A 25,730-nucleotide genomic window follows, 5' to 3' on the forward strand; every position below is an offset into this window, starting at 1 on the left:
AAGTAGGAGTTAATTGGCTTAAAGCATAGTTCTCTGCCTACCATTGTTGATGCTAAAAATACTTAGCAATGTTGCTGTTTAAGTACAAAGTTTGCAATATCAGGTAGAGAAGTACCATTACCACTCTTTCAGAGTCGGGCAAGCTAAGATTGAGAGCAAGTGTGCGGCTTGCCTATGGTCAGAGAATGAAACAGTGTCAGCACCTTCTGGAGAATCTGAGTTCTCTGATTTTCAGTTTTCTTGTGTAAATTAGACCTTCATTATCTTCTTGACGAGATGCTTTTACTTTGAATTCCACAGTGAGTATAGGAGTAAGAACATTCACCACTGTGTAGTATTGGATACTGAAGATTTTCCGCCTCAGAAGAGCTGTTACTGTCTCCCAGTTTGGAAACTGTAATATCTCAGAAACTACATCACAGGAAAAGCTGGTGTCTTGGGACGTTGGGGCATATTTTTATCCTCTCCCGGGGGTTTATGCTACAGAAGAATTTGGAAGTGTTTGTGCCCCTGTGGAATTAATCCAGATTTATTAAAAAAACAAAAAACCCCTCAAAGAATATATTTATTCTGTTGAAAAAAGTAGCTCTTAAGAACTTTAGCTACTTTTCAGTAGCTTAGGTAGCATTATCATCAGGAAAATTATCTTGCCTCTTAAAACATTGTTAATTTCAAAGCAATTCAGTTTTAGTAATTTAGAGCAAAACTCCAAATGCATCTCGGCAAATCTGTTGATACAGAAATAATGTACAAAGCCCAGTACGTTGTTAACAATCTTTGGATGTTTTGGGGAGGAAAAGCTTCAGTATATTTCTGTGGCACAGAAAGCAGACAAATGAGAAGATTGTTAAACGTGCCTTGTTTTGTCACAGTCTTCTGATCTTTGATAAATGCCACATTCTGATGAAACTTTGCCTGTTTTCTTTCACCAGTCCTTTTCTTTCACTTAAAATTGAGATTTGCAGGAGAAGATATTACTTTTATCATTCATCTGAGAACCTTTCAAGGTGGAAAAGTATTTATGTAGCTGTCAGCAAAGAGATCTTATTACACCTGATCTGTTGGACCTGAGATTGTTGATAAATTCTGATAAACAGAAGTCTTGGTTGATGGCAAAGAGCAGAACAAAACTCTTCTCACAGTTAACAATCTTAGGTGCTGTAAAACTCTTAATACTTCACATTTATTCTTCAAATATAACTTGGTTTAAATCTGTTCTTGATTTAAATAAATGGAAGGTGTTAAATGGAGGTCAATACTGAATGTTATTTATTGTAGGCTTTAATTTTGACTTGCAGTTAAACAGGAGTTGTAGAAATGAGAAAGAAAACTTGCTTAGAATTTTTTTTTTCTTGCCCACTTGATGAGGACTCTCCTGGCTCTGTTTTTGAAGGGACAAAAATTGCCATCACTCACATGATACAGAAATTGTCAAAACAAGTCTTAAAGTTTTCATGACTAAGGGATTTGAAGCTTCAGATATCTTCATTAAGGAGATGAAGAAAACATATAGGATGATGTGAATTTTTAAAAATAATTTCTGCTTTGCAAGATTTCCTTTTCTTACTAGGGTTCATCCTTTGGCTAGCAGCCAGATATTTAAAGGAACACTGATGAATTTTTTTTCAGGTGTGAGTTTGCAGTCTGGAATTTAAGTAGTTCTTAGAGTGTTAGAACTCTCATACAATCGACAGGAATGAGTATGAAAATCTAGTGATAGTTCAGTACAACTTCAGCAAATTACCGTTAAGATGAGCTTTAAGGATTGATTAGGCTGTAACAAGGCGCTCTGTAATTCATGTCTGTGTATAAGAACTTTTCATGCTGTAGGAAGGAAGCATGCAAGTTCTAGATGATCCTGTGGAAGAAATATACAGGAAAGAACGACAGCATTTTTTTGTGGATTTTGTGGATTTTTTTTGTGGATGTGATAAACGCTTTAAAAATAGACTGACCAATATAACCAGTAGAATCTACAGATAGACTTGTAGAGTCTGCTGTATGCAGCCACTTCATTTGCATTGCTACTGTTTTTCCTTTACTTAAAGCCTTCACTTGAAAAAGCAGTTGTCAGCAGTTGTCACATAAGACCAGATCCTTATGATGCGTAAATCGGCATAGTTTCATTTAATGGAATTATTTACTTAAAGATTTAGCCCATTAATTTTACTGTGCAATATTAAGGGGAAAAGCTCTGATTTTTTTGTTCCTTTGTTTTTGTTTTGTTTTCTTTGTTTACCAGTTACTCGATGTAATGTCATGTAAGATTTTGGTGTGTAAAAATAATAATATAAGAAAAAGGATAATGGTTTTCTGGAAATGCTAGTGTCTACGGAACTGAAATTGTGGGAGGTGACAGAGAATCATAAATTGAGAAGGAAGACAAAGGAACTAGGGTTTCAGAAGAGAGGTGAAGCAAGATCATGTTGGGCAATGTTGAAAACGCGGTGACAGGCAAATTGCACATATGAGATATGTGAGACAGTGGGAGGGTCAGGATCAGAGGACAAACTTGGAGTTCCTTAGATGCTACAGCACTTATACCCAGACTTGGCAGTTACCTTCATTGTAGTCTTTATAAAGTACAAAAATGTTTTTGCCTTTGTCTTTTTTTGTACTGAGATTGGGAGATCTCATTGAATCGTGGCTTGTGACCAATTTATCGTTGGTCTTCCACACCACTTACGATACAGCAAAGTGAAAATGTTTGGACATCTGCTGGAGACAGGAATTTATTTCATGCCCTGTTTAACTTCTTTTTTTTTACACACTAATAGATATGCAGAACTTTAAAAAGGCAAATATACCCAGGTCTAAAAATCTCTTTTAAAAATTTATGTGGTTTCTTGTTATGCCTTTGGTATTTTTGATACTTAATTTTTTAAAATTGAAGTTTTAGTGCATTTTCACCATTATACTTTATTTTAATAAAACACCAGCCAAAAGCATAATTATTCAACACAGTTTTTGGGGGGTGTGTTTTGTTTGTTTTAATTTTTTATTTGAGAGCTCTAACACATTTTTAAATTTGTAGGTCTTGTAGCCAGAACTTTATACTAAACAGATTCTGTTTCTGAAACACAAAGAACATACCTGTGATGAAAATGAAGCTTTTTTTTCTTTTTTGGTTGATTATTTCTTGGGGTGTGGGTTGTGTCATGGAAAAAAAAGTGGGAAGAGTTTCTAGGAGAGATTAAGCGTCTGCAGTGTTCACATGGGTCTCGTATAAAGCATGTGATGTCATTCAGATTGGCTGCAGATCTACCTTTTGTCTTTATATCTTGTAGACAGATTTTCCCATTGTTTTTGTATTTTGTATCCATTTTTGTCTCGGTTGCCCTACTTGCTTAAAAGTTCTGGCAAGGGATGGAGGAAGGTGGTTTACTTTCTCTTGAAAGTTTTCTCTAGCAGTTTCTTAACTGCACTCTTTATATTTTCTTGACATCTGTTTTTTGTACGTTCCTTTTCTTATTTTGATATTTTCAGACTGTGAAGGTGATTGCTTTTAGTGCCAGTATAGATTCTTGATTTTATACAGTAGCTTGGGGTGGCTAGCCAAGTACCTTAACCAGCTAGACAAACATAGTGAGATTTATAAAGAGAAATAAGGAATAAATATATTAAGATGTGCATATGGACTATAGTTGGAAGAAATATTTTTAAATTTAATTTTTAAGGATACACTTGCAATGTAAATCAAAATAGAAATATTTCGATCAGCAGTAAATGTTTCCAGTGACTGTGCCAGACAATATTGAATCTGAAATATTTTAGTGTGTGGATCTTTAGGATATGGTTGAGTAGGATTAGCCTATGGAAACATATTCTTTTTTTTCCTGGGGATTTTTAAATCACCTTCCATCTAGCCCTTCTAGACTTCTTGCATCCCAAATGTCTGTTGCGATGCAGCTGATGGGAGAGAATGGAGAGAGCTCCTCTAGTACTTCTCTGGTTGTTGCAGAATTGAAACTTGAATTTTAAAGAAAAATGTCTAGGCCTTACACTCATCAAGAAAACTTTCCAAATATAAAGGAAATGTGGTCTCTCTGAGTTATGCAGATGCACTGAGGCGTTTTATTTCAAATAATCCTCATGAGATGATATATCTGAATTCATCTGGTGACCAGTGTCATTTCACAGGACTTTAAGACGAACAGTTGTATGTCACCTAATTCACCATCCTTTAGCATCATTCTGTGTATTGTCCAGTGCTTTGTTCAGATTCATATATTCTAAATCCACCACACTTTTGCGTTCTGTGGCTACCCCTCCCATTTATCATTGTGGAAAGGGAAGAATAATCGCAATTCCATGACACTTCCTGATGAACCTTAAATTCAGAAGCTCCTTCTTAGTGACTGGGTTTCTGCCGTTTCCCCTAGGATACGCTTTTACAATCTTACAGACATTTCACTCTGTGGAATTTTTTAAAACGTTTTCTCCAGACTTCTCTTAATCACTTTGGCTTGGCTTTCCTAGTACCTGAGAATTCCATAGGAACTGCCAGAGAGGAAAAAAGGAGGTGGGGATGGTGGGCAGCAACACGTTTGCAAGAAGAGTAAGGTTAAAATTCCACTTCTCTGTTTTCCTCTCCTTTCTAAAATGCCTGCTTTTCCTTATCAGGCTCCTAAAAAACCTTGACTCACTCTGGCCAATGATAAGTCACAAGAATCATGCTGTTGGAAGGAATAGGCTATTGGATTGAATTTATACTTTTATGAACACTTTTTTTCCTATGCATTTTTTTCTGTCCTGCCAGACTTGCCTTACGCAGAATAAATTCCTTTGAACATAAGTGAGGTCCATGGTGAATTTATAGGCCAAATGATCATGTATAATCTTTAAGAGTTTCTTTTTAACTTCTGCAACAGCAGGACAGTCATTCTTAAAACAGGGTACATTAAATTACAAGAAACTTAATCAAAGTTTTGAGTGTAAAAAGTCCAAATCTTAATTCTCTTCCAGAATTTACAGGTGTCAGAGTTGTATTATATCATGATCATCCACACCTTTCAGATTTCAAGTGCAACTATGAATTGGAAATGAAATTAATGATCTAACCTTTCCCCCCCCCTTTACAGATTGACCAACTGAAACAAGAACTCTCAAAGAAAGAATCAGAACTTCTTGCCTTACAAACTAAGCTTGAAACCCTTAGCAATCAGAATTCAGATTGCAAGCAACACATTGAAGTGCTTAAAGAGTCACTTACTGCCAAAGAACAGAGAGCTGCCATACTTCAGACAGAGGTATTGTATCTTCTAATCATAAAATGCAATAGAAATATTTAGTTAACGGTATGTGTCAAGGTGATGATGTGTTTGTTGCAAGTCTATGTAGAAGGCAATTTGTTAAAGACTAGTGAAATAATTTAAAACCCTTTAAATGCCAATATACTTGGTATATATATTTTTGGTAGTCCACCAGCTCTCATTCTAGAATTTTTTTAGAAGCACCTGTGATTGCATTTTAAGAAAATGTTTGTGCCTAATTCTCATTGGCTTCAATGGGGGGAACTGGGCCTTAATGACTTGATTGTTGTGATTTCATTCCTTGTTTCTTCATCTGTTACTTGACTGAGTTTTTCTTTTGGTCGCTATGGCTTGATGCTTCTTTTCTACTGTGTGTTTCTATTCTGAAGAGTGAAGCTACTGATGTGTTTTGAAGGGATCTGTTGAAGGGTGCATGAAATTAATCTGTGGTTATTGTTTCGAGTGCAATCAACATTTATTTTAAAAAATGAATAATTTCAGTCTTTAAAACAGGCCAGTGCATTAGTTATGTATGTATCTACAAAGGCAGATCATAAAAATATGGGTAATGGAATACAAAGTTGAGATGGTTGTCACATTTGATGGAATGTGTAAATCCAGTGTTAAAAATGTTGTCCAATAGTTCATTTCCTGGGATTTTAACAAACTTCATAGACTTGGAGCACACAATACTGATTAGATTGATTGCTATCGTAACTTCTTCATTTTATTTTTAATGTGTGTACCCCTTTCAAGAAACAGAAATACCTGTGAAATTCAGTCATAGAGTGCAAGTAGTTTCTATTCAGAGAAGTCTATTGTTTAAGGTATACAGGAAGCTTACAGAATGTTTCAAATTTCTGGCTAACAAAGCTCTAGGAGAAAAAACAGCTTGCACTCATTCTCATGGAAGCAGGAAATAAATATTCCTAAGATTCTGATTATCCCTCTGTGCTGTATGTCTTATCCTCTGTACATTAAGATGATACAGATGAAATCTTGGAATTGCCAGCTTGTGTTTAATGGTCCAGCCAGCATATGTATATAATACAAAATAATCATGATAGAGCAAGGGTAAAAACTCCAGCAATTTTGGCAGATCTCAATCTAGCTTTTGAGTAGTAAAGATTACATAATTTAAATCTTAAGCTGTGCAAATCTGTTTTGCAAGGTTTGTATTACCTGTCATACTGCTGAGGATAGTGATGAATTCCATTGGCGCTCTGCTAATTTGATTTCCTAATTCTTTATCAAACTGGTAAGTATTCAAGGCATTACAGTCTTACGGCTGGCAGATGGCCAGTGGTAAAAAGAACTGAATCTACAGGGCTCTTGATGAAGGGCTGCTGGGATTGCGCAGTCCTGGTGGAGAACCAGTTGGTTTCCGACAGGTGTTTAATTCCTCTTCTTCCCGGTTTCTACATCAGGCAGTTGAGCTTGAACCTTTTACATGAAGCAATTTCAGTTAAAATTAGCTGTAATTGCCTGTTGGTGTGCACGTGGCAACCGGTTGTATTGTGTCTGCTTATTGTTGGTCTCTCAGGGAAACCAAATGAAAAATTAATGTTAAAATGATGAGAGAGGTAGCTTGATAGAAGGAATGCTCTATAATAGCAGAGAATGAATCCCTTTTGTTTGGCCTAATATTGTGTTATTTGTGATATAAGTGATTGTGATATTTCGTACAAATAATATGAGATTCTTCCAGCTTTCCAAGAAAAAAAAAAATCTGCTTAGGTATAGGATTAGTGAAAGATAAGTTCAGGATAATTTCTATTCAGTGGAAAATATCAGTGCCTGGACCGTTTACTTCTGTATAACCCAAAGCATTCTGATAACAAGCCTTGGTTCGTTTCTGAATGAAGTAACACTGTAAGCTAAGTGGGTCGTTGCAGATATGAGACTTAAAAATTAAGCAAAACAACTCATAACTGTCCTCACAGTATATCTTGGTTCTAGACAGTTAAGGCTGTCTCTGCATGGACTCGCTAAATCAGTTGAGCCTGAATTTGTTTGTGACTGAATCTTCAGAAATTGTGGGTTTTATTTCATACGCATTATTGTCAGCCTTCAGTAATTACATTACCTCATAAATCGATGAAGCTCTGAAACACTGCAAACTATTTATATTCCCCATAGAAATCTAGGTGATTTCCATTTTCTGCTTTGAGTAGGGTGGAGGTAATGATTTTATCAGACACCAGTTTTTTGAGTTTCTTTTCTCTTTTTAAGATATCTTTGTAAAGGGAATTGGGGAAAGTTGGTGAATTATGTCCACCTCTTATGGGAAGTAATTTTAGTTAAAATTTGCTGTAATGTACAGGAGGTGTTTGGCAGAAGGGTCACGTTAATGTAACTTTTTTCTGGGAGATCATATGAAAATGAAGGCCTCTGAGTATTGGGTTAATACCAGACTTCATTTTGGGATATGATACATCTCAAGATACATTAGAAGCAACATAAAGAAAACAAATTCCCGTTCCAGTTATACACATGTATTGATGCAGCCACTATTTGAAATGGTTTACCAAATAATTTTGATATAATAGCAGATTTGAAATGGGAAATAACTTCACTTGCCTCAAAATTTCGTCTATTTACTTTTGAAAAGATAGCATTATAGGTTGTGCTCTTATATGCACCATTTACCTCTGCGGCAGAGACTTTAAATAAACTGTGTTAAACTTTAAATTATGTCAGCAATTTACGTGATCTCGAAATACCTTAATAATGTGCATACTTTGGGCAAGATTAATTACATCTAATTTTTTATCCATTTAAGATGCACTGAATGTTTTATTACTTTCCTGTACTTTATGGTGGAGAGATGTAGAGCAGCTCAGATCTGCTGAAAAAGATCTTTACTTTTATGTTATGTAGGTAGAAATAAAGCACACTGTATACCCGTTAGTTTCTCAAGCCAGGACTTATCAGGAAAGAACAGTACTTTTGTTATTTTAAAGCCCCAAGGTTGTTGTAGGCACGTCACAGGCTGTACGACTTTCCATCTAGAAGGTTAGATAGTCAGGGGTTAGAAATGAAGAGCGGTTTCTGGAGTTACATAATGTTGAGGCTCACAAAAGGTATGTGGTTAGTCTGAACATACTTTCCACCTCTTTTGAATAGACTTTGAGTCAAGAGCTCCTTAAAACTACTGAGCTATCCAGTCTTGTTTCCTGGAATAGTCTTACAGCAGCCTTCAGCTAGCCATAAGAAATAGGCTCATATAACCAAACACAGGATTTGTCATAAATTGCTGTGTAACTATGTGAGAATGTTACTTGCTTTCTCTAACAGTCATGAAAACAAGTGACAGATCTCTGTGTCCAAGCACTTTTACAGATTAGAAAATAAGATTCTTCAAGGCTGATGTGCGTGTTCTAATGATGTTCTATTGTTATGTATTTTTAAGACCCTCAGGGTTTTGGCACGTTCCTTACCACCCTGCTGTATGCTAGGGAGTTTTTCGAGTTTAAAATGATTGCCAGAACATCTCTTCTCTACAAACTATTATGTTACAACTTCCAGAGTGGCTATGCGGTTTATTGGAGAGAGAGCCTGTTAAACTGTGGGCATTCTGGATAAACGTGCTGGAGCTCCGAGGAACACACAAGCTGGACAGCGGCTGAATATGTAGATTGCTATGTCTACTCCTTTGTAGACCAAAGTGCTTGTTTCTTATCAATATTTAGCCAAAACCAGAAAGAAAACATACTTAACATAAGCGACAAGAAGACACCTCAATAAAAATTAATTACTAAGGCTGTAGACCACTCATTGGATACCATAAGTTTGAGGGTTTTTAGAGCTGATCTTGTTCCTAGGTTTAGTCAGTTATGAGATGGTTGAAAACAGGCTGTTTGTGCTGCTTGCACTTTTTCTTATTCAGGATGGAAATGCCTGCTTTTTTCTCTTATTTCTTTTGCCTGCTTATTTGCCCTTCCTATGTTTTGACTGACCAGTGGGCCAATAAGCGGCAATAAGAATGAAGTAATTTTTTTGTTTGTTTCATTGTATGCTTCATTGTACGTTTTAATTAACAAATTCCTGCCTTCAGGCTGCATTCTCCTGTTACATACCATACAAACTGTGATGCAGCAAGACAGGGAAGTTAAAAATGATGCCTTAGCGTAAAATTTTCCTGAACTCACTTTATACCTACTCTTAGTTTTATGGGGAGCCTTTTTGGTAATCGCTTTGCAAATACCAACTTCATCTAACTCACCAATATCTGTCTTCAGTGCTCAGAAATATCTTGTCTTTGAAAAGGACCTTTTCCATTTCCACTTAATCTTTAGTTTGGAGAACGCTGGGGGAATAAAGGGAATGTTTGTATCTCATATGGATCTTTGCTGAAAATGTTACATTTGGTTATGTGTGAGAGGCTAATTCCAAGTATCAGCAGAGGCCATCAATGTTTTGTTTCTGGTATATATGCTAAGCTGTGTTAAATTAAATAACAAAACAACAACAGATCAATGAAGCTCATACATTTCCTGCAGGAAATACAATCCCTGCAACATGAAAGCAGCGGTAGGATAGAGGGGCTTTCTGTACACTAAAACCAAGATCCTTCTTACCAAAGACGTGAAAATGAGCAAGTGTCATTTACATGGTGATCAGGCATGTGGCCTGCCAGTGAGATGAATGAGGAACAAAAATACTGCTTTGCCAGCTGGGCTGCCTCTGAGACCTGGGTTTTAAAGCTGACTAAGCTAAGGCCTAGACTGTGCTGTGGTAGCAATCCAGCAATGATTCTAGACATAGCAGGTTTCATTCTCTGCAACCAGGAACTGGAAAAGATTTTGTTTGCTTGGAGCAACTGCATCTTCTATCTCCAGCCTTCAGGTCTTATCTAAAGGGAGAGCAACGGCTTCCAGCAGCAGATGGGCAAGCAGCTGCAGGGAGATGCAGGGCAAATGGCAGCCCTCCAGCAGGTGGAAATCATTATGGAAGGAATTTTGTACTGTACGAGCTGTTGTTGGTCGTTCCCAGATGAGTAAAGTTAATAACATTTTGGCCTGTATTAAGCCACACTTCTTTCTTCCTGCATGTCCACATTGTCTATTTGTAGAATAGATAGTTTGTGTTAATTACCACTGTAGAATTTTACGCTGTCCTAAAACATGCTCATAACCTGCCCGGAAGGGCTGCTTTCTGGAGATGAAAGTAACCATCAAAGGCCAGTTCTAATCCTGAGCTGCGTATGGTATTGGTAGTTGCAGTGTCAACTTCCTGCCTAAATAGGATTACTTTGTAATCACCTTGTTGTAATTAAATCAGCTTAGTAAATCCTGTAATAAAAGAAATCCTCAACAAGATCTCAGGTACTTCATAACAAGCCTTTTGTTATTACTTAGCTTAATAATGGTACTCTGCAGGTTATCTTCAGGTTTTGGAGACAGCAGCTGCATATGATGCCTCTTGTCCTGTCACTGGGCTCTGCAGAAGAGCCTGGCTCCATCTTCTTTACAGCCTCCCTTCAGATATTTATACACAGTGATAAGATCCCCTGTTCTCTTCTCTAGGCTAAACAGTCCCAGCTCTCTCAGGCTTTTGTCATATGAGAGATGCTCCAATTCTTTAATAAAGCCCTTAATTAATCCCTTAATTGCTTTGTGGCCCTTCACCAGACGCTCTCCAGTATGTCCATGTCTCTCTTGAACTGAGGAGCCCCGAAGTGGACACAATATCCCAGGTGTGGCCTGAGCAGTGATGAATAGAGGGGAAGGATCACCTCCCTCAGCCTGCTGGCAACATCCCTCCTAATGCATCCCTCCTAATGCCCAGGATACTGTTTGCCTTTTTGCCTCAAGGGAACGTTGCTCGTGTTCAACATGGTGTCCACCAGGACCACGAGGTCCTTTTCTGCAAAGCTGCTTTCTAGCTGGGTGGACCCCAACATGTACCGGTGCATGGAGTTGTTCCTCCCCAGGTGCAGGACTTCACATTTCCTTTCCCTGAACTGCATGAGGTTCCTGCCAGCTCGTTTCTCCAGCCTGTTGAGGTCCCTCTGAACAGCAGCGTTGCCCTCTGGTGTATCAGCTGCTCTTCCCAGTTTTGTACCCTCAGCAAACTTGTGGAGGCTACACACTGCCCCATCATCCAGATCACTAATGAAGACGTTGAACGGGACTGGATGCAGTATTGACCCCTGGGGTACAATACTAGTTCTACTTGAGTCCCCTGATTCTACTTTATACTCCTCTACCTCCCTCCATGGTTCTCGCAAGCCAGGTCTAATAGGGCATGAGGCTTAGAAGTAATCTTAATTATAGTTCCTTGTAGTTCAAGTATCCCTGGAAGTTCATTAGTTTCACTTAGTTGGTGAATTCTATCAGTGTTTGTTATTCAGTAGAATAGATTGGTTTTTGTATCATTCAAGTCTGGAATTTTCAATGTGTCTTAGCAAAATTAGCTCAGAAAATATTACTACTTTAAAAGTATAGTTTCAGTCTGAGCTCATTCTTACATAGTTTGTTTCAACGGTCAGAAATGGAATGTAAACAGAGTTATAATGATTTTAATCTCTGCAGAATGTTGACTGTTATTGAGAGGCATGACTAGTGTATCTGTTTATTCAGATAGTTGTTTTACATGTATTATAGCAGATCATCAGAAACAAGAGGACATCTGGGCTTTTTTGAGTGTAGTTAATTTCCTTCAAACAATGGTAATTGGATCAGATTTCAGGTACAATGGCACTTTGTCACATGATGTGAGAAAATTTAAAACCAAGAGTAAACAAGTCTAGATCTAAACACGTGCTTTTTGCATGGTGTTTCTCTTGTCTCAGTGATGTCAGTGTTTTGGGATTTTTTTTTTTATAGGTTTATTTGGCTTAAAAAGCTATCATTTGAAGTTTTTATTGACAGCTGAAACAAAAAGATATAATCCTGTAAAGCAATAACTATCATGGTGGCCGGAGTTGGGAGGTCTGAAAATGGTTTATTGCCAGCAGGAAAAATGTTTGGAACCAGTCCTTAGAAGGTTCACCACCTCTGCTACGTGCATTTCATTTTGTTCCATTTTTAAGGGTATATGTGATAATAGTGCCAAACTATGCAAACTTTTCCTACCCTAATGTATATAGCCTTCGTTCTGATTATCTGTTTATTAATGATGTGAAAACCCTGAGGTCGGATAAAAATGAGCCAAGGTCAGGCTACTCCAGCTACAGAACGCTGAAAATGTCACTGTGCTCCATAGAGAATTGCTAAAAGGAAGAATGTTAGACTTGCTGATATTTTCCTTGCTGCTGTGAAAAAGCTATAGATGTTAATTTTTAAATGAAGCCTTGTGCTGTTACTGCAGCAGGAAAGAGGTTAAACAGCACGAGTGGTCCTTTCTGATGATTTAAAAAACTGAGACACTACCATTTGTATACTTTGAAAAGTGGGAGCCAGTACAGTTGGAGACTATATTTGTGCATACTTGCAGCGACTGGCACTTTACTGCTCTTACCATCAGGAAAAAAACTTACATAAACCGGTGCATTTCTTTCATTCATTTCAGCTGGGTAGCTCAGTGGAGACAAACGTTCATTTCATAAGTAATTCTGACACAAACATACTTAGCACTTTATTAGTTAGCGTATCCTTGCTTTAGATAACACTCCCGCAAACTGGCAGGTGTGCTCTTTGAAGGTTAATGAACTGTGAAATGTAAGTAAATGCCTACAGAGAAATTTTGTAAATTGTGAGCGTAGTGCTGTCAATGGAGAAAAATGGATTAGAAAAATGGGTGAAGTCTGTACTGTAACTGAATACTGATGTGTTCAGCGTACACGTATTAATATAGAAAACCTAATAAAAATGAAGAGGAAAGGTGATTATAGTGGGTATTTATTGCAATCTGGTTTTTCTTTTAAACAAATCTGTTTATAGAGAAGGGCTGCGAAATGATTGACTTCTTGGCAGTTCTTAGTTTGCGTAAAGAGCAAATAAAAGCAGACAGCACAAAATACTTGGAACAAAACTACAAATGCTTTATTTTTCTTTCTATTACAATGTTGGTATATGATATTGCTTGAAATGTAAATCTGCTTTTAATTTTACAATAATAATGGCATAACTACGGTTATTTCACTCTTACATTTTTATTTTTCTAACGTAGAGTTTTACTTTGAAATTGTGTTTTTCTATTGTTTTGTGATTTTGCTTGTTTCAAATCAGGGTGGGCCAGACTTTTTAGTGTGGTCTCTTTGCTGTACTGCCAGTGTATTGTTCTGGTAGATCTGCTGTGCACGCAAAGGAAAGATCACCCGCTGTAACAAGCACTGCTCTGGAGGCTTGTGTGCCATTTACGCTCCCTGTCACTCCGCGGCGGTTCAGAGCTTTCTTGACAATGTGTTGCATATTTCAAACTGACCTGTACCTTGGGTGGAATTTGCCAGCCATTTCACTTTTTGTACAGTTTCCACGTTTTGTGGGTCCCTGTGACAGTTTAGAACAGGAGAGGGGAGCATAGTGGCGAGGCAGTAAATTCAGAGTTAAACTGAAAGAACACTTAGATTAGCAAAATGCTATATTTAAACAGAAGTAAACTGTGAAGCAAAGTGGGTTTTTTGTCTGTCTACCTATTGGAGGATTTCAAGACTTGACTGTTCAAAGGCACATCAGATGGCATGGTCTGACTGCAGTGTCCTCTGTGCTTTGAGCAGGAGGCTGGACTAGTGACCTCCTGAGACCCATTCCAACCTCAGCGACTCTATGGTACTACAAATGAAGCTTTCTCAAATACATGAGAGGTAATACTGTCCCAAAGATGGGTATTTTCTGCTTTGTGAGTTATATACTGGCATTTATTTATCCAGAGAAAGATTAAATGTTGATTGATTTATTTATCATCCCCCCCCAATTGAATCCATTCTTGGTAATAGCTTTAAATGTTCTGTCTTTCTTTTAGGGACACCATTTTTTCTATTTCGTAAAAAATTGAAATGGAATTGCCTGAGGGAAAGGTGATGGAAACAGTGGAGAGTTCCATTTGCGGGGCCTGTAGAAAGTAGTGCCCAGAGACAGGAAAACACAGATAAAAAGAAAATGGGAAAGATGAAAGTACAAAGATAAGGGCTGTATATTTGATGTGTAAAGACTTTATGCAAGTTGTTTGGGACAAATAGTCTAATGAATGTTAGATTTATCTTACTGTCAAAACACTTCTCATTTTCATCTATCTAATTAAAGTGATAAATAACTTGTGGTTTTTCCCCCCCAGTTCTTAGATTTACAGAACATTACCTTGTTGCCATTTAAAACAATATTCAATTAGACAGCTTTAATGGGTTTTTATAACTGAACAAAATTTACTGTGATAAGATAAATTAAGCTTCAATTAGGCTTGATTCTAGTGGATGGAAATGATTAGAAAAATATTAGTACTGTTATCTACTAATTTAAAACCTTTGCTCTAACTAGAGATGTTTTGAGAGGAACTTTGATAGGATCGCTTCAGAAATGATTCTTGGTATACTTTAACTATTGCTTATACTGTGATTAAGTCTAAAGGGCCCGCTTATGATCCTAGTGTATTGGCACTGTACACAACGAAATGCAAAGAAAACCCCACCTCCAAACAGTATTGAAATGTCACCAGGTAGATGTAAAACCAAGGGGAACACGACGAGTCTGGAGATGTTGTAAGCAGCGTAATAACTAGGAGACGTAACCCCCCAGTCTGAAACTGTTAATGGTGTTTTGTGCATAATGCTGTAGTGATGAAGTGTGAGGAGATGTTACTGAAGTAGTTTTGCATATTTTTGTTTTTTATGCTTAAGAGACAGCTGGGGAGAAAGGACTAGAGCCACTTAAAGGAAGACATGAAGAATTAAGTCTGTGACTGAAGGGAGACGGCCGTGATTAGGTGAATAAGTCATGAGTAGCCTTAAGGCCAAAGACAAGTGGCTCTCGTGTTTGTAAAAGTGAAAGAGGGAAAGGGCAGTGGTGGCTGGTGTTTTTGTGTCTGCTGTCTTGGGGTAAAAATGAAAGAAGATAGCAAGTGATCCATGAGGCTGCTCCTTGTGTAGGGTACATACACCTAGGTAAAAGTTGGCTATACGAAGGTAGGGACAAGGTTTTACTTCTTACATAGTACCAGTGTAAGGGTTGTGTTTTGTTTTGTTTTTTGTAATACTTTTTTTTAATATAGGTGTTAAGAATGCAATGCAAGGATATAATGTGGGACAGTTCAGCCTTTGTGCTGGGACGAAGGCCAGAGACTGCAAACTGTGGTCATTTTTTAATCAGTGGTTCAGTTTGGGAGCATCCTTCTTCACTGAAGAGATCTGATCTTCCGGACACAGATAAGAGTTCTTAGCTCACAATTGCTCTTAAACCCAACAGTCAAGGCTGCGGTAGGGGCAAAGATACATTCTCAGCCTGCCCTCTGTCTCTGCAGGGATAACATCATGCTCACAGCAGGACAGAGTTTAATAAAATAGGAGATGTGGCCCATTTGAAATGGAAAAGCTTCTGCAGCTCTGGTGGTCCAGAAATCTTTGGAGATGCTCGTACTGACAGTAGACCTCAGATGCCTCTTTGATTCTTTCCTTGGTAGGATTCTGAATAATATTTTCCTTATACCTATGTGGTGGTGTGGAGTGTGGTGTTTTTTTTGTTTTTTTTTTTCCTTCCGCCTTGTTTAACTTTTAGAAGGAGAGAAATCTGTAGGTCTTGGTATCACAGTGGAAAATGAAAGTAAGAATCTAAGCTTGTGAAAGATCAATGATTTCACAGGTGACTTGCTAATATTTAGGGAAAGCTCTAAATAAGATCAGCTAAGGCAAACAGAAGTTATACACTTCGTGTCCCAAGTGATAACATAATTTAATTACATAATACTTTACATTTCTGTAGTACTTTCCATACTTAAAATCATCAAGTAATGCAGGCTGTAAGAATTTTTGAAAGATTTATCATTGTTACAGATAAAAAGTGTTTACAAATTATCTCCTGCAAAAGAAGCAGCAGCTGTATTTTCTCCTGAATAATTTGATTCTGTCATTATTTGGTATATTTTCAACTAGCTGGTGTGGTAAACATAAAGGCATTCCAGTTTTGTGGCTTCCATTTTTATTTTCTGTTAAAGTGAAAGCTGCTGTTTCATTTTATAAATTGAACAAAATAGAAACCCAGACATAAATGTACTGTTTCATTTAGACAAGCAAAGGATAATACATGTGTGGCAAAAGCTGTCTTTCTGAAGTAGACTTGGTGCTTCCCAGCTCTACCATGGTCAGTCATGGCAGTTAAGTTGTGTAGCCTTGAGGCTTTTGTAAATAAAAATCCTTGTGGACCATCGGCTGGCACAGACATGTGGGAACAATCATCTCAGTTTCCAGTTGTTGCAGGGAGGAATTGCAGTTGTGCACAGTGAGCCATGAAAATAGTGGTCTGACACTTAAAAAGAAGCTGGGCTAAACAGCTACTGTGCATGATAGCACCTAGTTAAATAAGGATATTAATGTCCTTAGAGCAAAAATTTTTAAAGATACGTAGTTAATGAGAAGGCCGTGAATTTAATTTAATTAAAATACAAAATATTCTCAAAGGAAGGATGCTAATTAACATTTGCTGGACTTGGCTAGGTAAAAAGTGCTTGTAACAAAGTTCTGAAATCGTCTGTCTCCTTTGAAAAATGTGCTTTTTAGATCTTTGGTCATGTAAGTGGTTACCTCTGTTAGTAAATGGTAGAATTAGTTGACCGTGGTGCAGTTCTCCACTTGTTTGATTCTTTTCCTGTGATTATTTTAATGTATGGCATTTTATTTTAATGTATGGCATTATAACTTAAATCTCAGCTCTTCAAACAAATCCTTTGCGTTTGTGTTTCCTGTACAGGGTCATACACCTTCTCCCTGCTAGCCTTAGTTACATTATTTCTATGCAATATGATTTGTAATGCAGTAATATTTGTTAAAGAAATAGCATTATGTGGCATTAAGTAACTCGACTCTGTGTAATTGCCTTTGGTTATTATCTGTTCTGTGACATATAAAGAAGAAAGGCTTTGCATTGTTTCCTCTGTACTTCTGTGTTGAATGTGCACTCTTTCTCACAGAGATTAATTTACTCCTATCATTCTCAATGTTAATTTCCATATTTTTGAGAAGGAGGCATGGGGTGTAAAAAGTGATGAGAATGCCAAGGTTTGCTAATGTTGTTACAGACACCATATATTGTAGGTTTCTTGCTCTTGTATGGTCATACGTTTCCTACCTGTGCCCATTCCTCCAGCTGTAATTGCTTAAAGACTCCGCATGCATCCTGATGAGTTTTCTCTGTATACTTTTTGCCACAGATCTGTCTCTCTGTTTTTGAAAGATTCTTGCTTAACAGTAACTGTGACTACTTTCAGTGTGATAGCATTTTTAGTTTTACAGAAGAAACTGTGTAAGCAGTACTATGCTAGAAGAAATAAGGATTTAGAAAAGTGGGAAAAAAATGGTTTTAAAAATGCAAAAAGAGATTTCTGATGCATTTGAGGGAATAACAGTTACAAGAGAAGGAAAGAAGAGGATATTTTTGTCAAGTATTAATAATAATCTAAAGCTTCATGAAGCAAATAACGTGTTCTGCAGAATCAGAGGGAAATGAGTGAAAAAGGAGCATGGAACTGTGGAGAAGGTTTGCAGAAGATACTACTACTAAAGAGCTCTGGGATAGGAACATCAGCGCTGGTGTACAGAGCTGCTTAAATGTCTGAGCCAGTCGAGTTCTGCTATGATTAGCGTTAGCAATGTATTTAAGTATTGTAGAACTAAGCCCTAACAAGATAAAATCAGGGAGTTAGAAGTCAAGTTTTTAGAGAGTTTTGAAAGTGTTGGTACTAGTGTAAAGTTGGATTGAGAACTAGATCAGAAGATAGAATAAAATGGATAAGATGCTTTGGTTTCTGTAGGAATTCTTTGGCTGCCCATTTTAACGTAAGGGGTCAAACTGGATTTGCAGAGGAAAACCTTAATTCTGATATTTTGTAATGTGTGGTGTTGATTCTTTTCCAAGTTCAGTAATAATTTTCCTTTAAAATAGGTTGTTTTTGTAGGTATTCATATAGGGCTTGTGAATCATCATTGCCTTTGCTAGGTTCCCTTCTTCTTTCAGTGGAAGCAAGTTTGATGCAAGCAAGGTGCCCGTCAGATACTGTTACCAGAGTTAGCTAGAAATAGACTGAAACAATTCTGCAAATACAGCATTTATGAAGACTATTTTCTTTCTCATGTCCTTTTGCTTTTGTCTTTCAAATTCTTCCTCAGGTCGAACAAGCATAACAGCTGTTTCTTATCTTTAAATACTACTTTATTCCAGCTGCCCTGCATTGTGAGATGAGGCACAGGAACCGTATAGGGCGGGAAAGACTGAGGAGCTTGTAAATAAAAATGGTTCTGGATCACATTCACTGCATGCTTCTTTTCCCCTTTAAACTGTTTAAACTGTTGAATCTCCAAGAAAATACTTAAAATACTTTCCATTAGTTTAATTACTTTTACACTGTGTCATTTACTCATTGTTCTGAACACCGTTAGAGCAACACTAAATTGGATTCTGGAATAGATTATAGTATTCATAAATACTATAGCTGTCTTCCTATAATACCTAATTGAAATGAAAATCAATATCTATTATATCTGCCCATTTCTATATATTCATAATCTTTTGCATAAATCATATTTTGCTGTTTTCCAAGTATGTGTACTGTTTGTGGTTGAATTTAAAACATTCTTGTAGCAAGATCGGAGAAAGTTACTTCCTATTGTAAAACATTTACAGTGTTTTTCAGTAGTAAATTTGGAGGAACATTGCAGTTGAAATATTCTTCACTGGGGACACTAATGTTGCCTTAAAACTTAGGACAAATAATAGATAATAAAGTAATAATAACAAAATTTCTGGTAGAAATTACTACCAGTAGTAATAGAAGTTGTTAAGATTCTTTTTCTTTGCATTTCTGCAAAAAGATTTCATGATGCCTGCTTGCCATATCCAGTCTAACAGAGTGATTCTTTGGTCAGTGGCTTGCATGGAAGATGAATTACTACTGGAAAGATTTGTATTGGCGGTGCATCTTTCGTCTTTAAATTTAGATACATACCAAAATCATGTAAAAATAAGCAGAGTCCTTACAGGGCAAGGAAGGAAACTGTGGAGGAAAAAGTGCTCAGATATATTTGAGCTCCAGATTACGCTTCACTGATCCTTTACATGTTTCGGAACTCTAAAACATAACAATAACATAGTGCACAGGTTTTAATGGACTCTGTGCTACATTGCATTTCAAACAGAACATGTATTTTGTGTCTTGGTATAGTTCCACATACTCTTCTGTCTTTGAATATTTATAGCTAAATTTCTCTGCTTTATGTCAGGAGCAGTAACATTCCGGAGATTAGAAAGTATGAAAATAAAAGATTGAGACCTTAATTCTCTGCAGTAACTAGTCAGATCCACATTATTTGAGTTGCAATAAAGTAATCTTTTCCCTTACTATTAATTTATTTCATTTTTGAGGCAAGTGTAAATTTCATTTTATGCTTTTGGCTAGAAGAAATTCCATTTTCTTCATTAACAAACACAGATAATTACTAAGATACCTCATTGTGGAGCTGTTTCGTCTTTCTACATAGTTGGTGTTAGAGAAAATTGCTTTTCTCTTACTGAATAATTTTTTTTTTTTTAGGCTAGTTTTACCTTTCCTGTAAATAAGGTCCTGGCTGACCTTTCAATATAAGGTTTGGTTTGCTTCCTTGTTTATTTTGAAATGTTGCCAGTAATTGGGGGCGGGGGGAAGAGAACTTGCCTTTATTTCATCCCATTTTAGGATTTTATGCATGATTTCATAAAGTTGTGGTAAATACAATAGTACATATTTAATACAGCTTGTAGGTTTATGTTTGCAACAGACTGGAAACAACTGAGAGTAGTTTTCCTAAGCATAACCATAAACATAATGAAGTTTATCCTGCCAAGTGTCAGGCCACAAATAAAGACAGACACATGTGTGGTCAACCTGCCCTCCATTTCTGGGAAAAATGCTATGGGACCAAATAAACGAAGTTTAAATCGGGCAGGAAATCTTTGCCAGACTTGACCTAGACTCACATACGTTGGTGGCTCATGGCTGTTGCCCAGCCCTGCAGCTGTGCTGGTTTATGAGCCATGCAAAAGTTGGGGCCTATCTGCATCGAAGTGCCAGTTGCCTCTGTTATCTTCTCCTCTTCCAGCATGATTCTGTGTACTAGCAGTCTGGCAGCGGGCTAGTTTGCTTTGTGTCGTTTTCTGTCATAAATTTTGGAGCAGCCTGTCCCATACCTAGTGAGAGGGTAAGCTTAAATGATGTATGTTTTTTCAGGACAAAGAATGCTTTCAGGAATTGTTAAAATATATCAGAATGCTTTGGTACCATGCCTTTTTATACACGATCACTTTTGCGTAACTGAAATCAGCTCTCATTCCTGCTCCTCTAATTAGGAAGCTAAATAAAAAGGAATGATCCAGGGGGTGGGAGCAGGCACAGGTGACCTGAGAGGAACAGGGAGACCCCATCTGAGCATGCAGGGATAGGGTCAAGAAAGCCAAAGCCCATCTGGACGTGAATATAGCAGGAGATGTGAAGGGCAACAAGAAAGGTTTCTGCAGGCACATCAACAGCAAAAGACTAGGGAAAACCTGGGCTCCCTGATGAATGGGAGTGGAGACCTGATCCGAAAGGACATGGAGAAGGCCAAGGTACTGAATGCCTTGTTCACCTTGATCTTTACCGGTGGGACTAGCCTTCAGCAATCCCAGGTCCCTGAAACCAGTGCAAAAGTTCGGGCCAGGTAAACTTACCCTCGGTGGAGGAGGATCAGGTCAGGGAATGTTTAAACAAACTGGACACACACAAGTCCCCTGGCCTTGCTGGACTGCACCTACAAGTGCTGATGGCATTGCGTCACTTATCTTAGAAAGGCCACGGTGCCTGGGGGAGGTTTCCAAGGACTGGAAGAAAGCAAATGTCACCCTTATCTTTAGGAAAGGCAAGAAGGAGGATCCAGGGAACTAAAGGCTGGTAAGCCTCACATGGATCCTTGGGAAGGTCATAATAAGGAAGGAATAATCCTGGAAGCCATTTCCAAGTATATGACAGACAAGAAGGTGATTGGGAGTAGCCAGCATGGATTTACGAAGGGGAAATAATGTCTGACCAACCTGATAGCCTTCCTCAGTGAGGCGATTGCCACTACGAGGGTTGCACATAAGCATTTATTGCTGATGCTGGTGAGGTCCTAAGCATGAGTGTTGCTACGCAAGGTTGTGACTGTGTTCTCTTTATCAAGCACTACCATTTCTTGGGCTTTTCTTGCTAAATACACCACCTAGTCCTAAAATCTTGTGTAAGCGTATATTCTAATTTATGCCAACCTACTACTTGTTTTCAGCCTCTCATTTTAGGTAGAGTAGTTCCATTTGCAAGTTAACTCATCTTTAAAATACACTTTGCCTTATTATAATAAAGATGTGGAGGCAAGAGACTGGTCTTTATTTCTGTTCACAGTGGCATAATATAGTTGGTAGTTATTAAAAAAGCGGATTATAATTATGCTATTATTCTATCAATTCTTTCCTGAAAATGTTAGAAATTGGGTTAATATAAAATATATCAACAAAGAGGAAAGTGCTTATAGCTAGCTAACAAAGCACATGCATAGTAATGGCTAAAGATGACTGAATATAGCAGGATGACATGATAAAGGACAAGATTAGCCCAATTTTCCCAGTGTACAGGTCTATGATTTATGAATTTCACTAGCTTTCACATTGCATGCCTACTTCTCAAAATGTCTGATGCTTTAAGCATGTTTTCAGCACACTCACAACATATGCTGTCATTGGCAGGTTTTTTTTTATTCTCTAGAATTTCTGGGGATATCAAGTGGGAATACAGTGATTTTTCTTGTTGGTTTTACTATCACTGAACATAACACACAATTCTGTGAAAATAAAAGTAGTATTCTGGATGTATCTATAAGTAAACTCTGCCTTGTATTTTATTTAAACATTTGCAATTTTTCTGGGTGGATTGTCCCCAAAAAGACATTGAGCAGCTGCTCATCAAATTTTGATGTGTTGCTGATAGTTTGATTTGAAATCTGACATTCTCCTTTGCTTACATTGGGTTGGATAATTCTTAAGGATTTTTGTTAGGGTATTTCTCTTTTGCAGTTACTGGCAAACTCTTTTTAAATACTTCATGTCTGTAGTGGTTCTAACGGTTTTTAGGAAAGTGGAAACCTTGAAAGATCATCCTTGTTCAACTTCATTGTGGAAAGGATGGTTAAAGCACAGTTACATAATAAATTCTCACCACTTACCTCATGAACAAAAACGCAGGGTAGCTGGAATTTTGGGACCTTGTACCCTTCTCTTATGCAGTGCATTTCACACTCAGCCCTTGCAGCCCAGTTGCTGTGTGCCCGTCTCTGTGACTTTGGGGGAATCCCCAGGGAGGGTTGGTCTGCAGGTGCTTCCCCTTCCAGCGGGCGCTTCCTAGCGTGGTGCGTGTGGTGCCAGGCTTAGTGTGAGCTGTCTGTTGTCTGTGCTTTTAGTGCAGGAGGTACAGACAGATGGAGGCTTAAATTCAGGTGAATCACAGAATCATGTACCTTGGGAGGGGGCTGTAGAGGTTACCTAGCCCAAGCTTCTGCTCAAAGCAGGTCTTAATTAGGGCAGGTTGCTCATGACTGTGTCCAGTCAAGTTTTGGATATCTCAGGGATGGAGATTCCATACCCTCTCTAGGCACCTGTTCCAGTAGTTGACCAAGCTTGTGGTAAAAAACGTGTTTTTTCTATGTCAAGGTAGAATTTTCATGTTCCAGTTGTGTCTCATCCCTTCCCAGGGCACCCTTGAGAAGAGTTTGGCTCTGTCTGCTCACACCCTCCCACTAAGTATTTGAAGACAGCGGTAAGATCTCCCTGTGGCTTTTTCTTCAGGGTGCACAAACCTGGGGCTCAGCCTCTCTTGGTACGTTCTCTGCCCCAGTCCCATGACCGTCCATGCGGGGCCTCAGTTGGACTCATCCCAGTATTTCAGTATCTGTCTTGTACTGGGCAAGTCCAAACTGGGCACAGAGCTCCGAGTATGAGCTCCGAGTAAGTTCCAGAGACAGGCTCCACACCCCCAAAGTAGGTGCTGCCTGTTCTTCCAGGTAGTTGGCTTTGTTTTGTACTAGTTTAGCTATTGTGAAGAATTTTGTGTTCTGATGCATAACCAAAAGAAGCATTTCTAGAACATGAGTTCAGAGTTGCAATGTGTAACTAATTCCAATAATTATTATTAGTCATACATAAGTCCAAGAATTATTATCCACTTACAGATAAGTGGAAAATAAGATAGTTTGATGAAAAGCTTATATTATTATTTAATGTGTTATTTAACAGTTCAGTGTATTTAAAAAAATACACTGTAGTCTGTCAATAAAAAGAGAATATTTCCTATCCAACAAAAAACTTTGTGTCAACTGTAGACCAAAAATTATTATGAAAATTATTTCAGTGATTACATCTTATTTTCCTCCACTGAGACAGATGCACTTTTTATGATTTGAAGACCAGGGTATGTTTTTCAAACCTTGCCTTGGTCAGTTGCAGGATTACTGGTAGATGGGTTTTCTTGATGTTTTTGTATTTTCCATATTTGCTTCTGTGGGAACAGTGAGCAAATGGTTTTGATGAGCAGCTGCTCAAAGAGAACATGAAAAGAAGCCATGACAGCAAGTTAAGTCAATCTGACAGCACCTGCTGTCACCTGCCTTCATCTCTTCATGGAGGAGAGAGAGATCCCGGACATGGTTGTGTGGTTCTCTGCTTCCATCTCCAGTTACTCTACAGAACCCCATAACCATCTCATAGAGAACAGGAATAAAGGCGTGGCATACTTTGAAGTTCAGGGCCTCTCTTTATTTATTTCATTATTTTTGAGCTGGCTGAAAACTGTCAGCAGTCACATGTGCATGGGGGTTGGCCACATGGGTAAGAATCGTAGCAGAGTTCAGATCCATTATGTTGGGTTTTCCCCATCTAGGAAAGAGTTCTTGCATAGCTATAATAGTTTTATAGGTCTAAAATGTAGTGGCACTAGTTAATGCAAAATTTTAAAATATAAACAATCCTCGTTTAAAATGTGAAATGCGGCAGCTGAGAAGGAGCTCAGGATGGCAGCTGTGATGTGCTGTACTGATAAATCAAAATCATAATTCAAACCAGATGTTATGATCTCAATAATGTAATCCAGATTATGCATTAGAGGGTAACAGTTGTGCGTTTTGAGTGCTAGAAGTTTACTTTGCCTTTGACCTGATGCCTCGACGTACGCTACAGGTACAGTGTTGCCGTATTGTGACAAAGCGTATTTGTGCCCAAGTGGTGCTATCAACCTAAGCTTTTGTTCAAATGAGACATACAAGTTTGATTTTTAGTGCAGAACTATAAAAATTCTTATTCCATATGAATTATGTTTCCTTTTCCTTGTCGCGTAAGATGCAGACGGAACTTTAAGGTACCAAAACTGGGGGGGGGGTGGGAGGGGGGGAGGAGCAGGGAGAAAGCTACTTGCTGTGGTAAAGCCTTAAAGTGAGGGTGAGAGCATTTTTATACAAGTGATGAGAACCTCCTGGACATGATTGACTTAAATTAGCTTGATTGCTTTTTATCAATTGCAGCTGCACTATTTAGCATAAAAATGCAAAACATCCAAAAATCATTTGCCTTGCAGTGTAGTAGAAGGATGGTTTTAGTTTAGTCTTTAAGATGTTTCAAATGTTTATTCTACACAGATTCTCTGAGAATGGATCCCGAACATATCTAGTTACAGAGAATTAGTACAGATATTGTAAACTTTGAGAAAATTAATTAAGGAAAATATGCTGCTTTATGAATTACATATTTAGGATTTTGGTTTTTTTCCTTTTAACTGTGTTAGCAAGTTAAACAGTTCAAAGATATTTGTTATAGTGGCATAATCAGGCATCTGCTGTTAAAAGCTAAAAGAGGAAGACAAGAACTTTTTGTGATGTACAATTGTCTCACTTGCTCTCTGAACCAGTGACATGGTCGAAAGAGAAATCCTGAAGTTACATAAAAATAAATTTCTTCCTAAATAAGAGGAGAAAATTTTAGACGAGTGTTGAGGATTGCAGCCCGTGTTGAAAACTTGACCAGGGAAAGGCTGTCACTGTTATTTAAAGGCTGTGTTCTGTATATTGAGTTTTGATATCTGATGTCCATTTGCCATCTGAATTTCCTTTTTATAGGACAGTACTGCTTACAAACTCAGGATCCTGTCTTTGTTTCAAAGGTTTCTATTTTTCAGTGGCTTAATGATTTATATAGCATGTGCCCTTGAGGCTAATTAAGTGCTTCTTTGTATTCCTTGGATGCTGAATGTTATCTAATTCACAGGAAAAATATTCATGTATATAAAACTTGCATCGTTTACTGTCGT

General features: G+C 37.8%; 1 protein-coding gene across 9 annotated transcripts in view; it reads left to right on the forward strand.

The window, feature by feature from the left end:
* ERC2 (ELKS/RAB6-interacting/CAST family member 2) overlaps positions 1–25,730 on the forward strand; it is a 532,276-nt gene that overhangs the window by 135,191 nt on the left and 371,355 nt on the right. For all 9 annotated transcript variants that reach the window (XR_012044651.1, XR_012044655.1, XR_012044654.1 and 6 more), the window contains one exon: positions 5,082–5,249. Coding sequence is in view for 3 of the 9 variants with exons in the window: in XM_072876309.1 (XP_072732410.1) it covers positions 5,082–5,249 (168 nt within the window). In the remaining 6 variants the exon portion in view is untranslated. The remainder of the gene's footprint in view (positions 1–5,081; positions 5,250–25,730) is intronic.

This window comes from Ciconia boyciana, chromosome 11 (genome assembly GCF_034638445.1).
Source record: "Ciconia boyciana chromosome 11, ASM3463844v1, whole genome shotgun sequence".
Lineage (NCBI taxonomy): Eukaryota > Metazoa > Chordata > Aves > Ciconiiformes > Ciconiidae > Ciconia > Ciconia boyciana.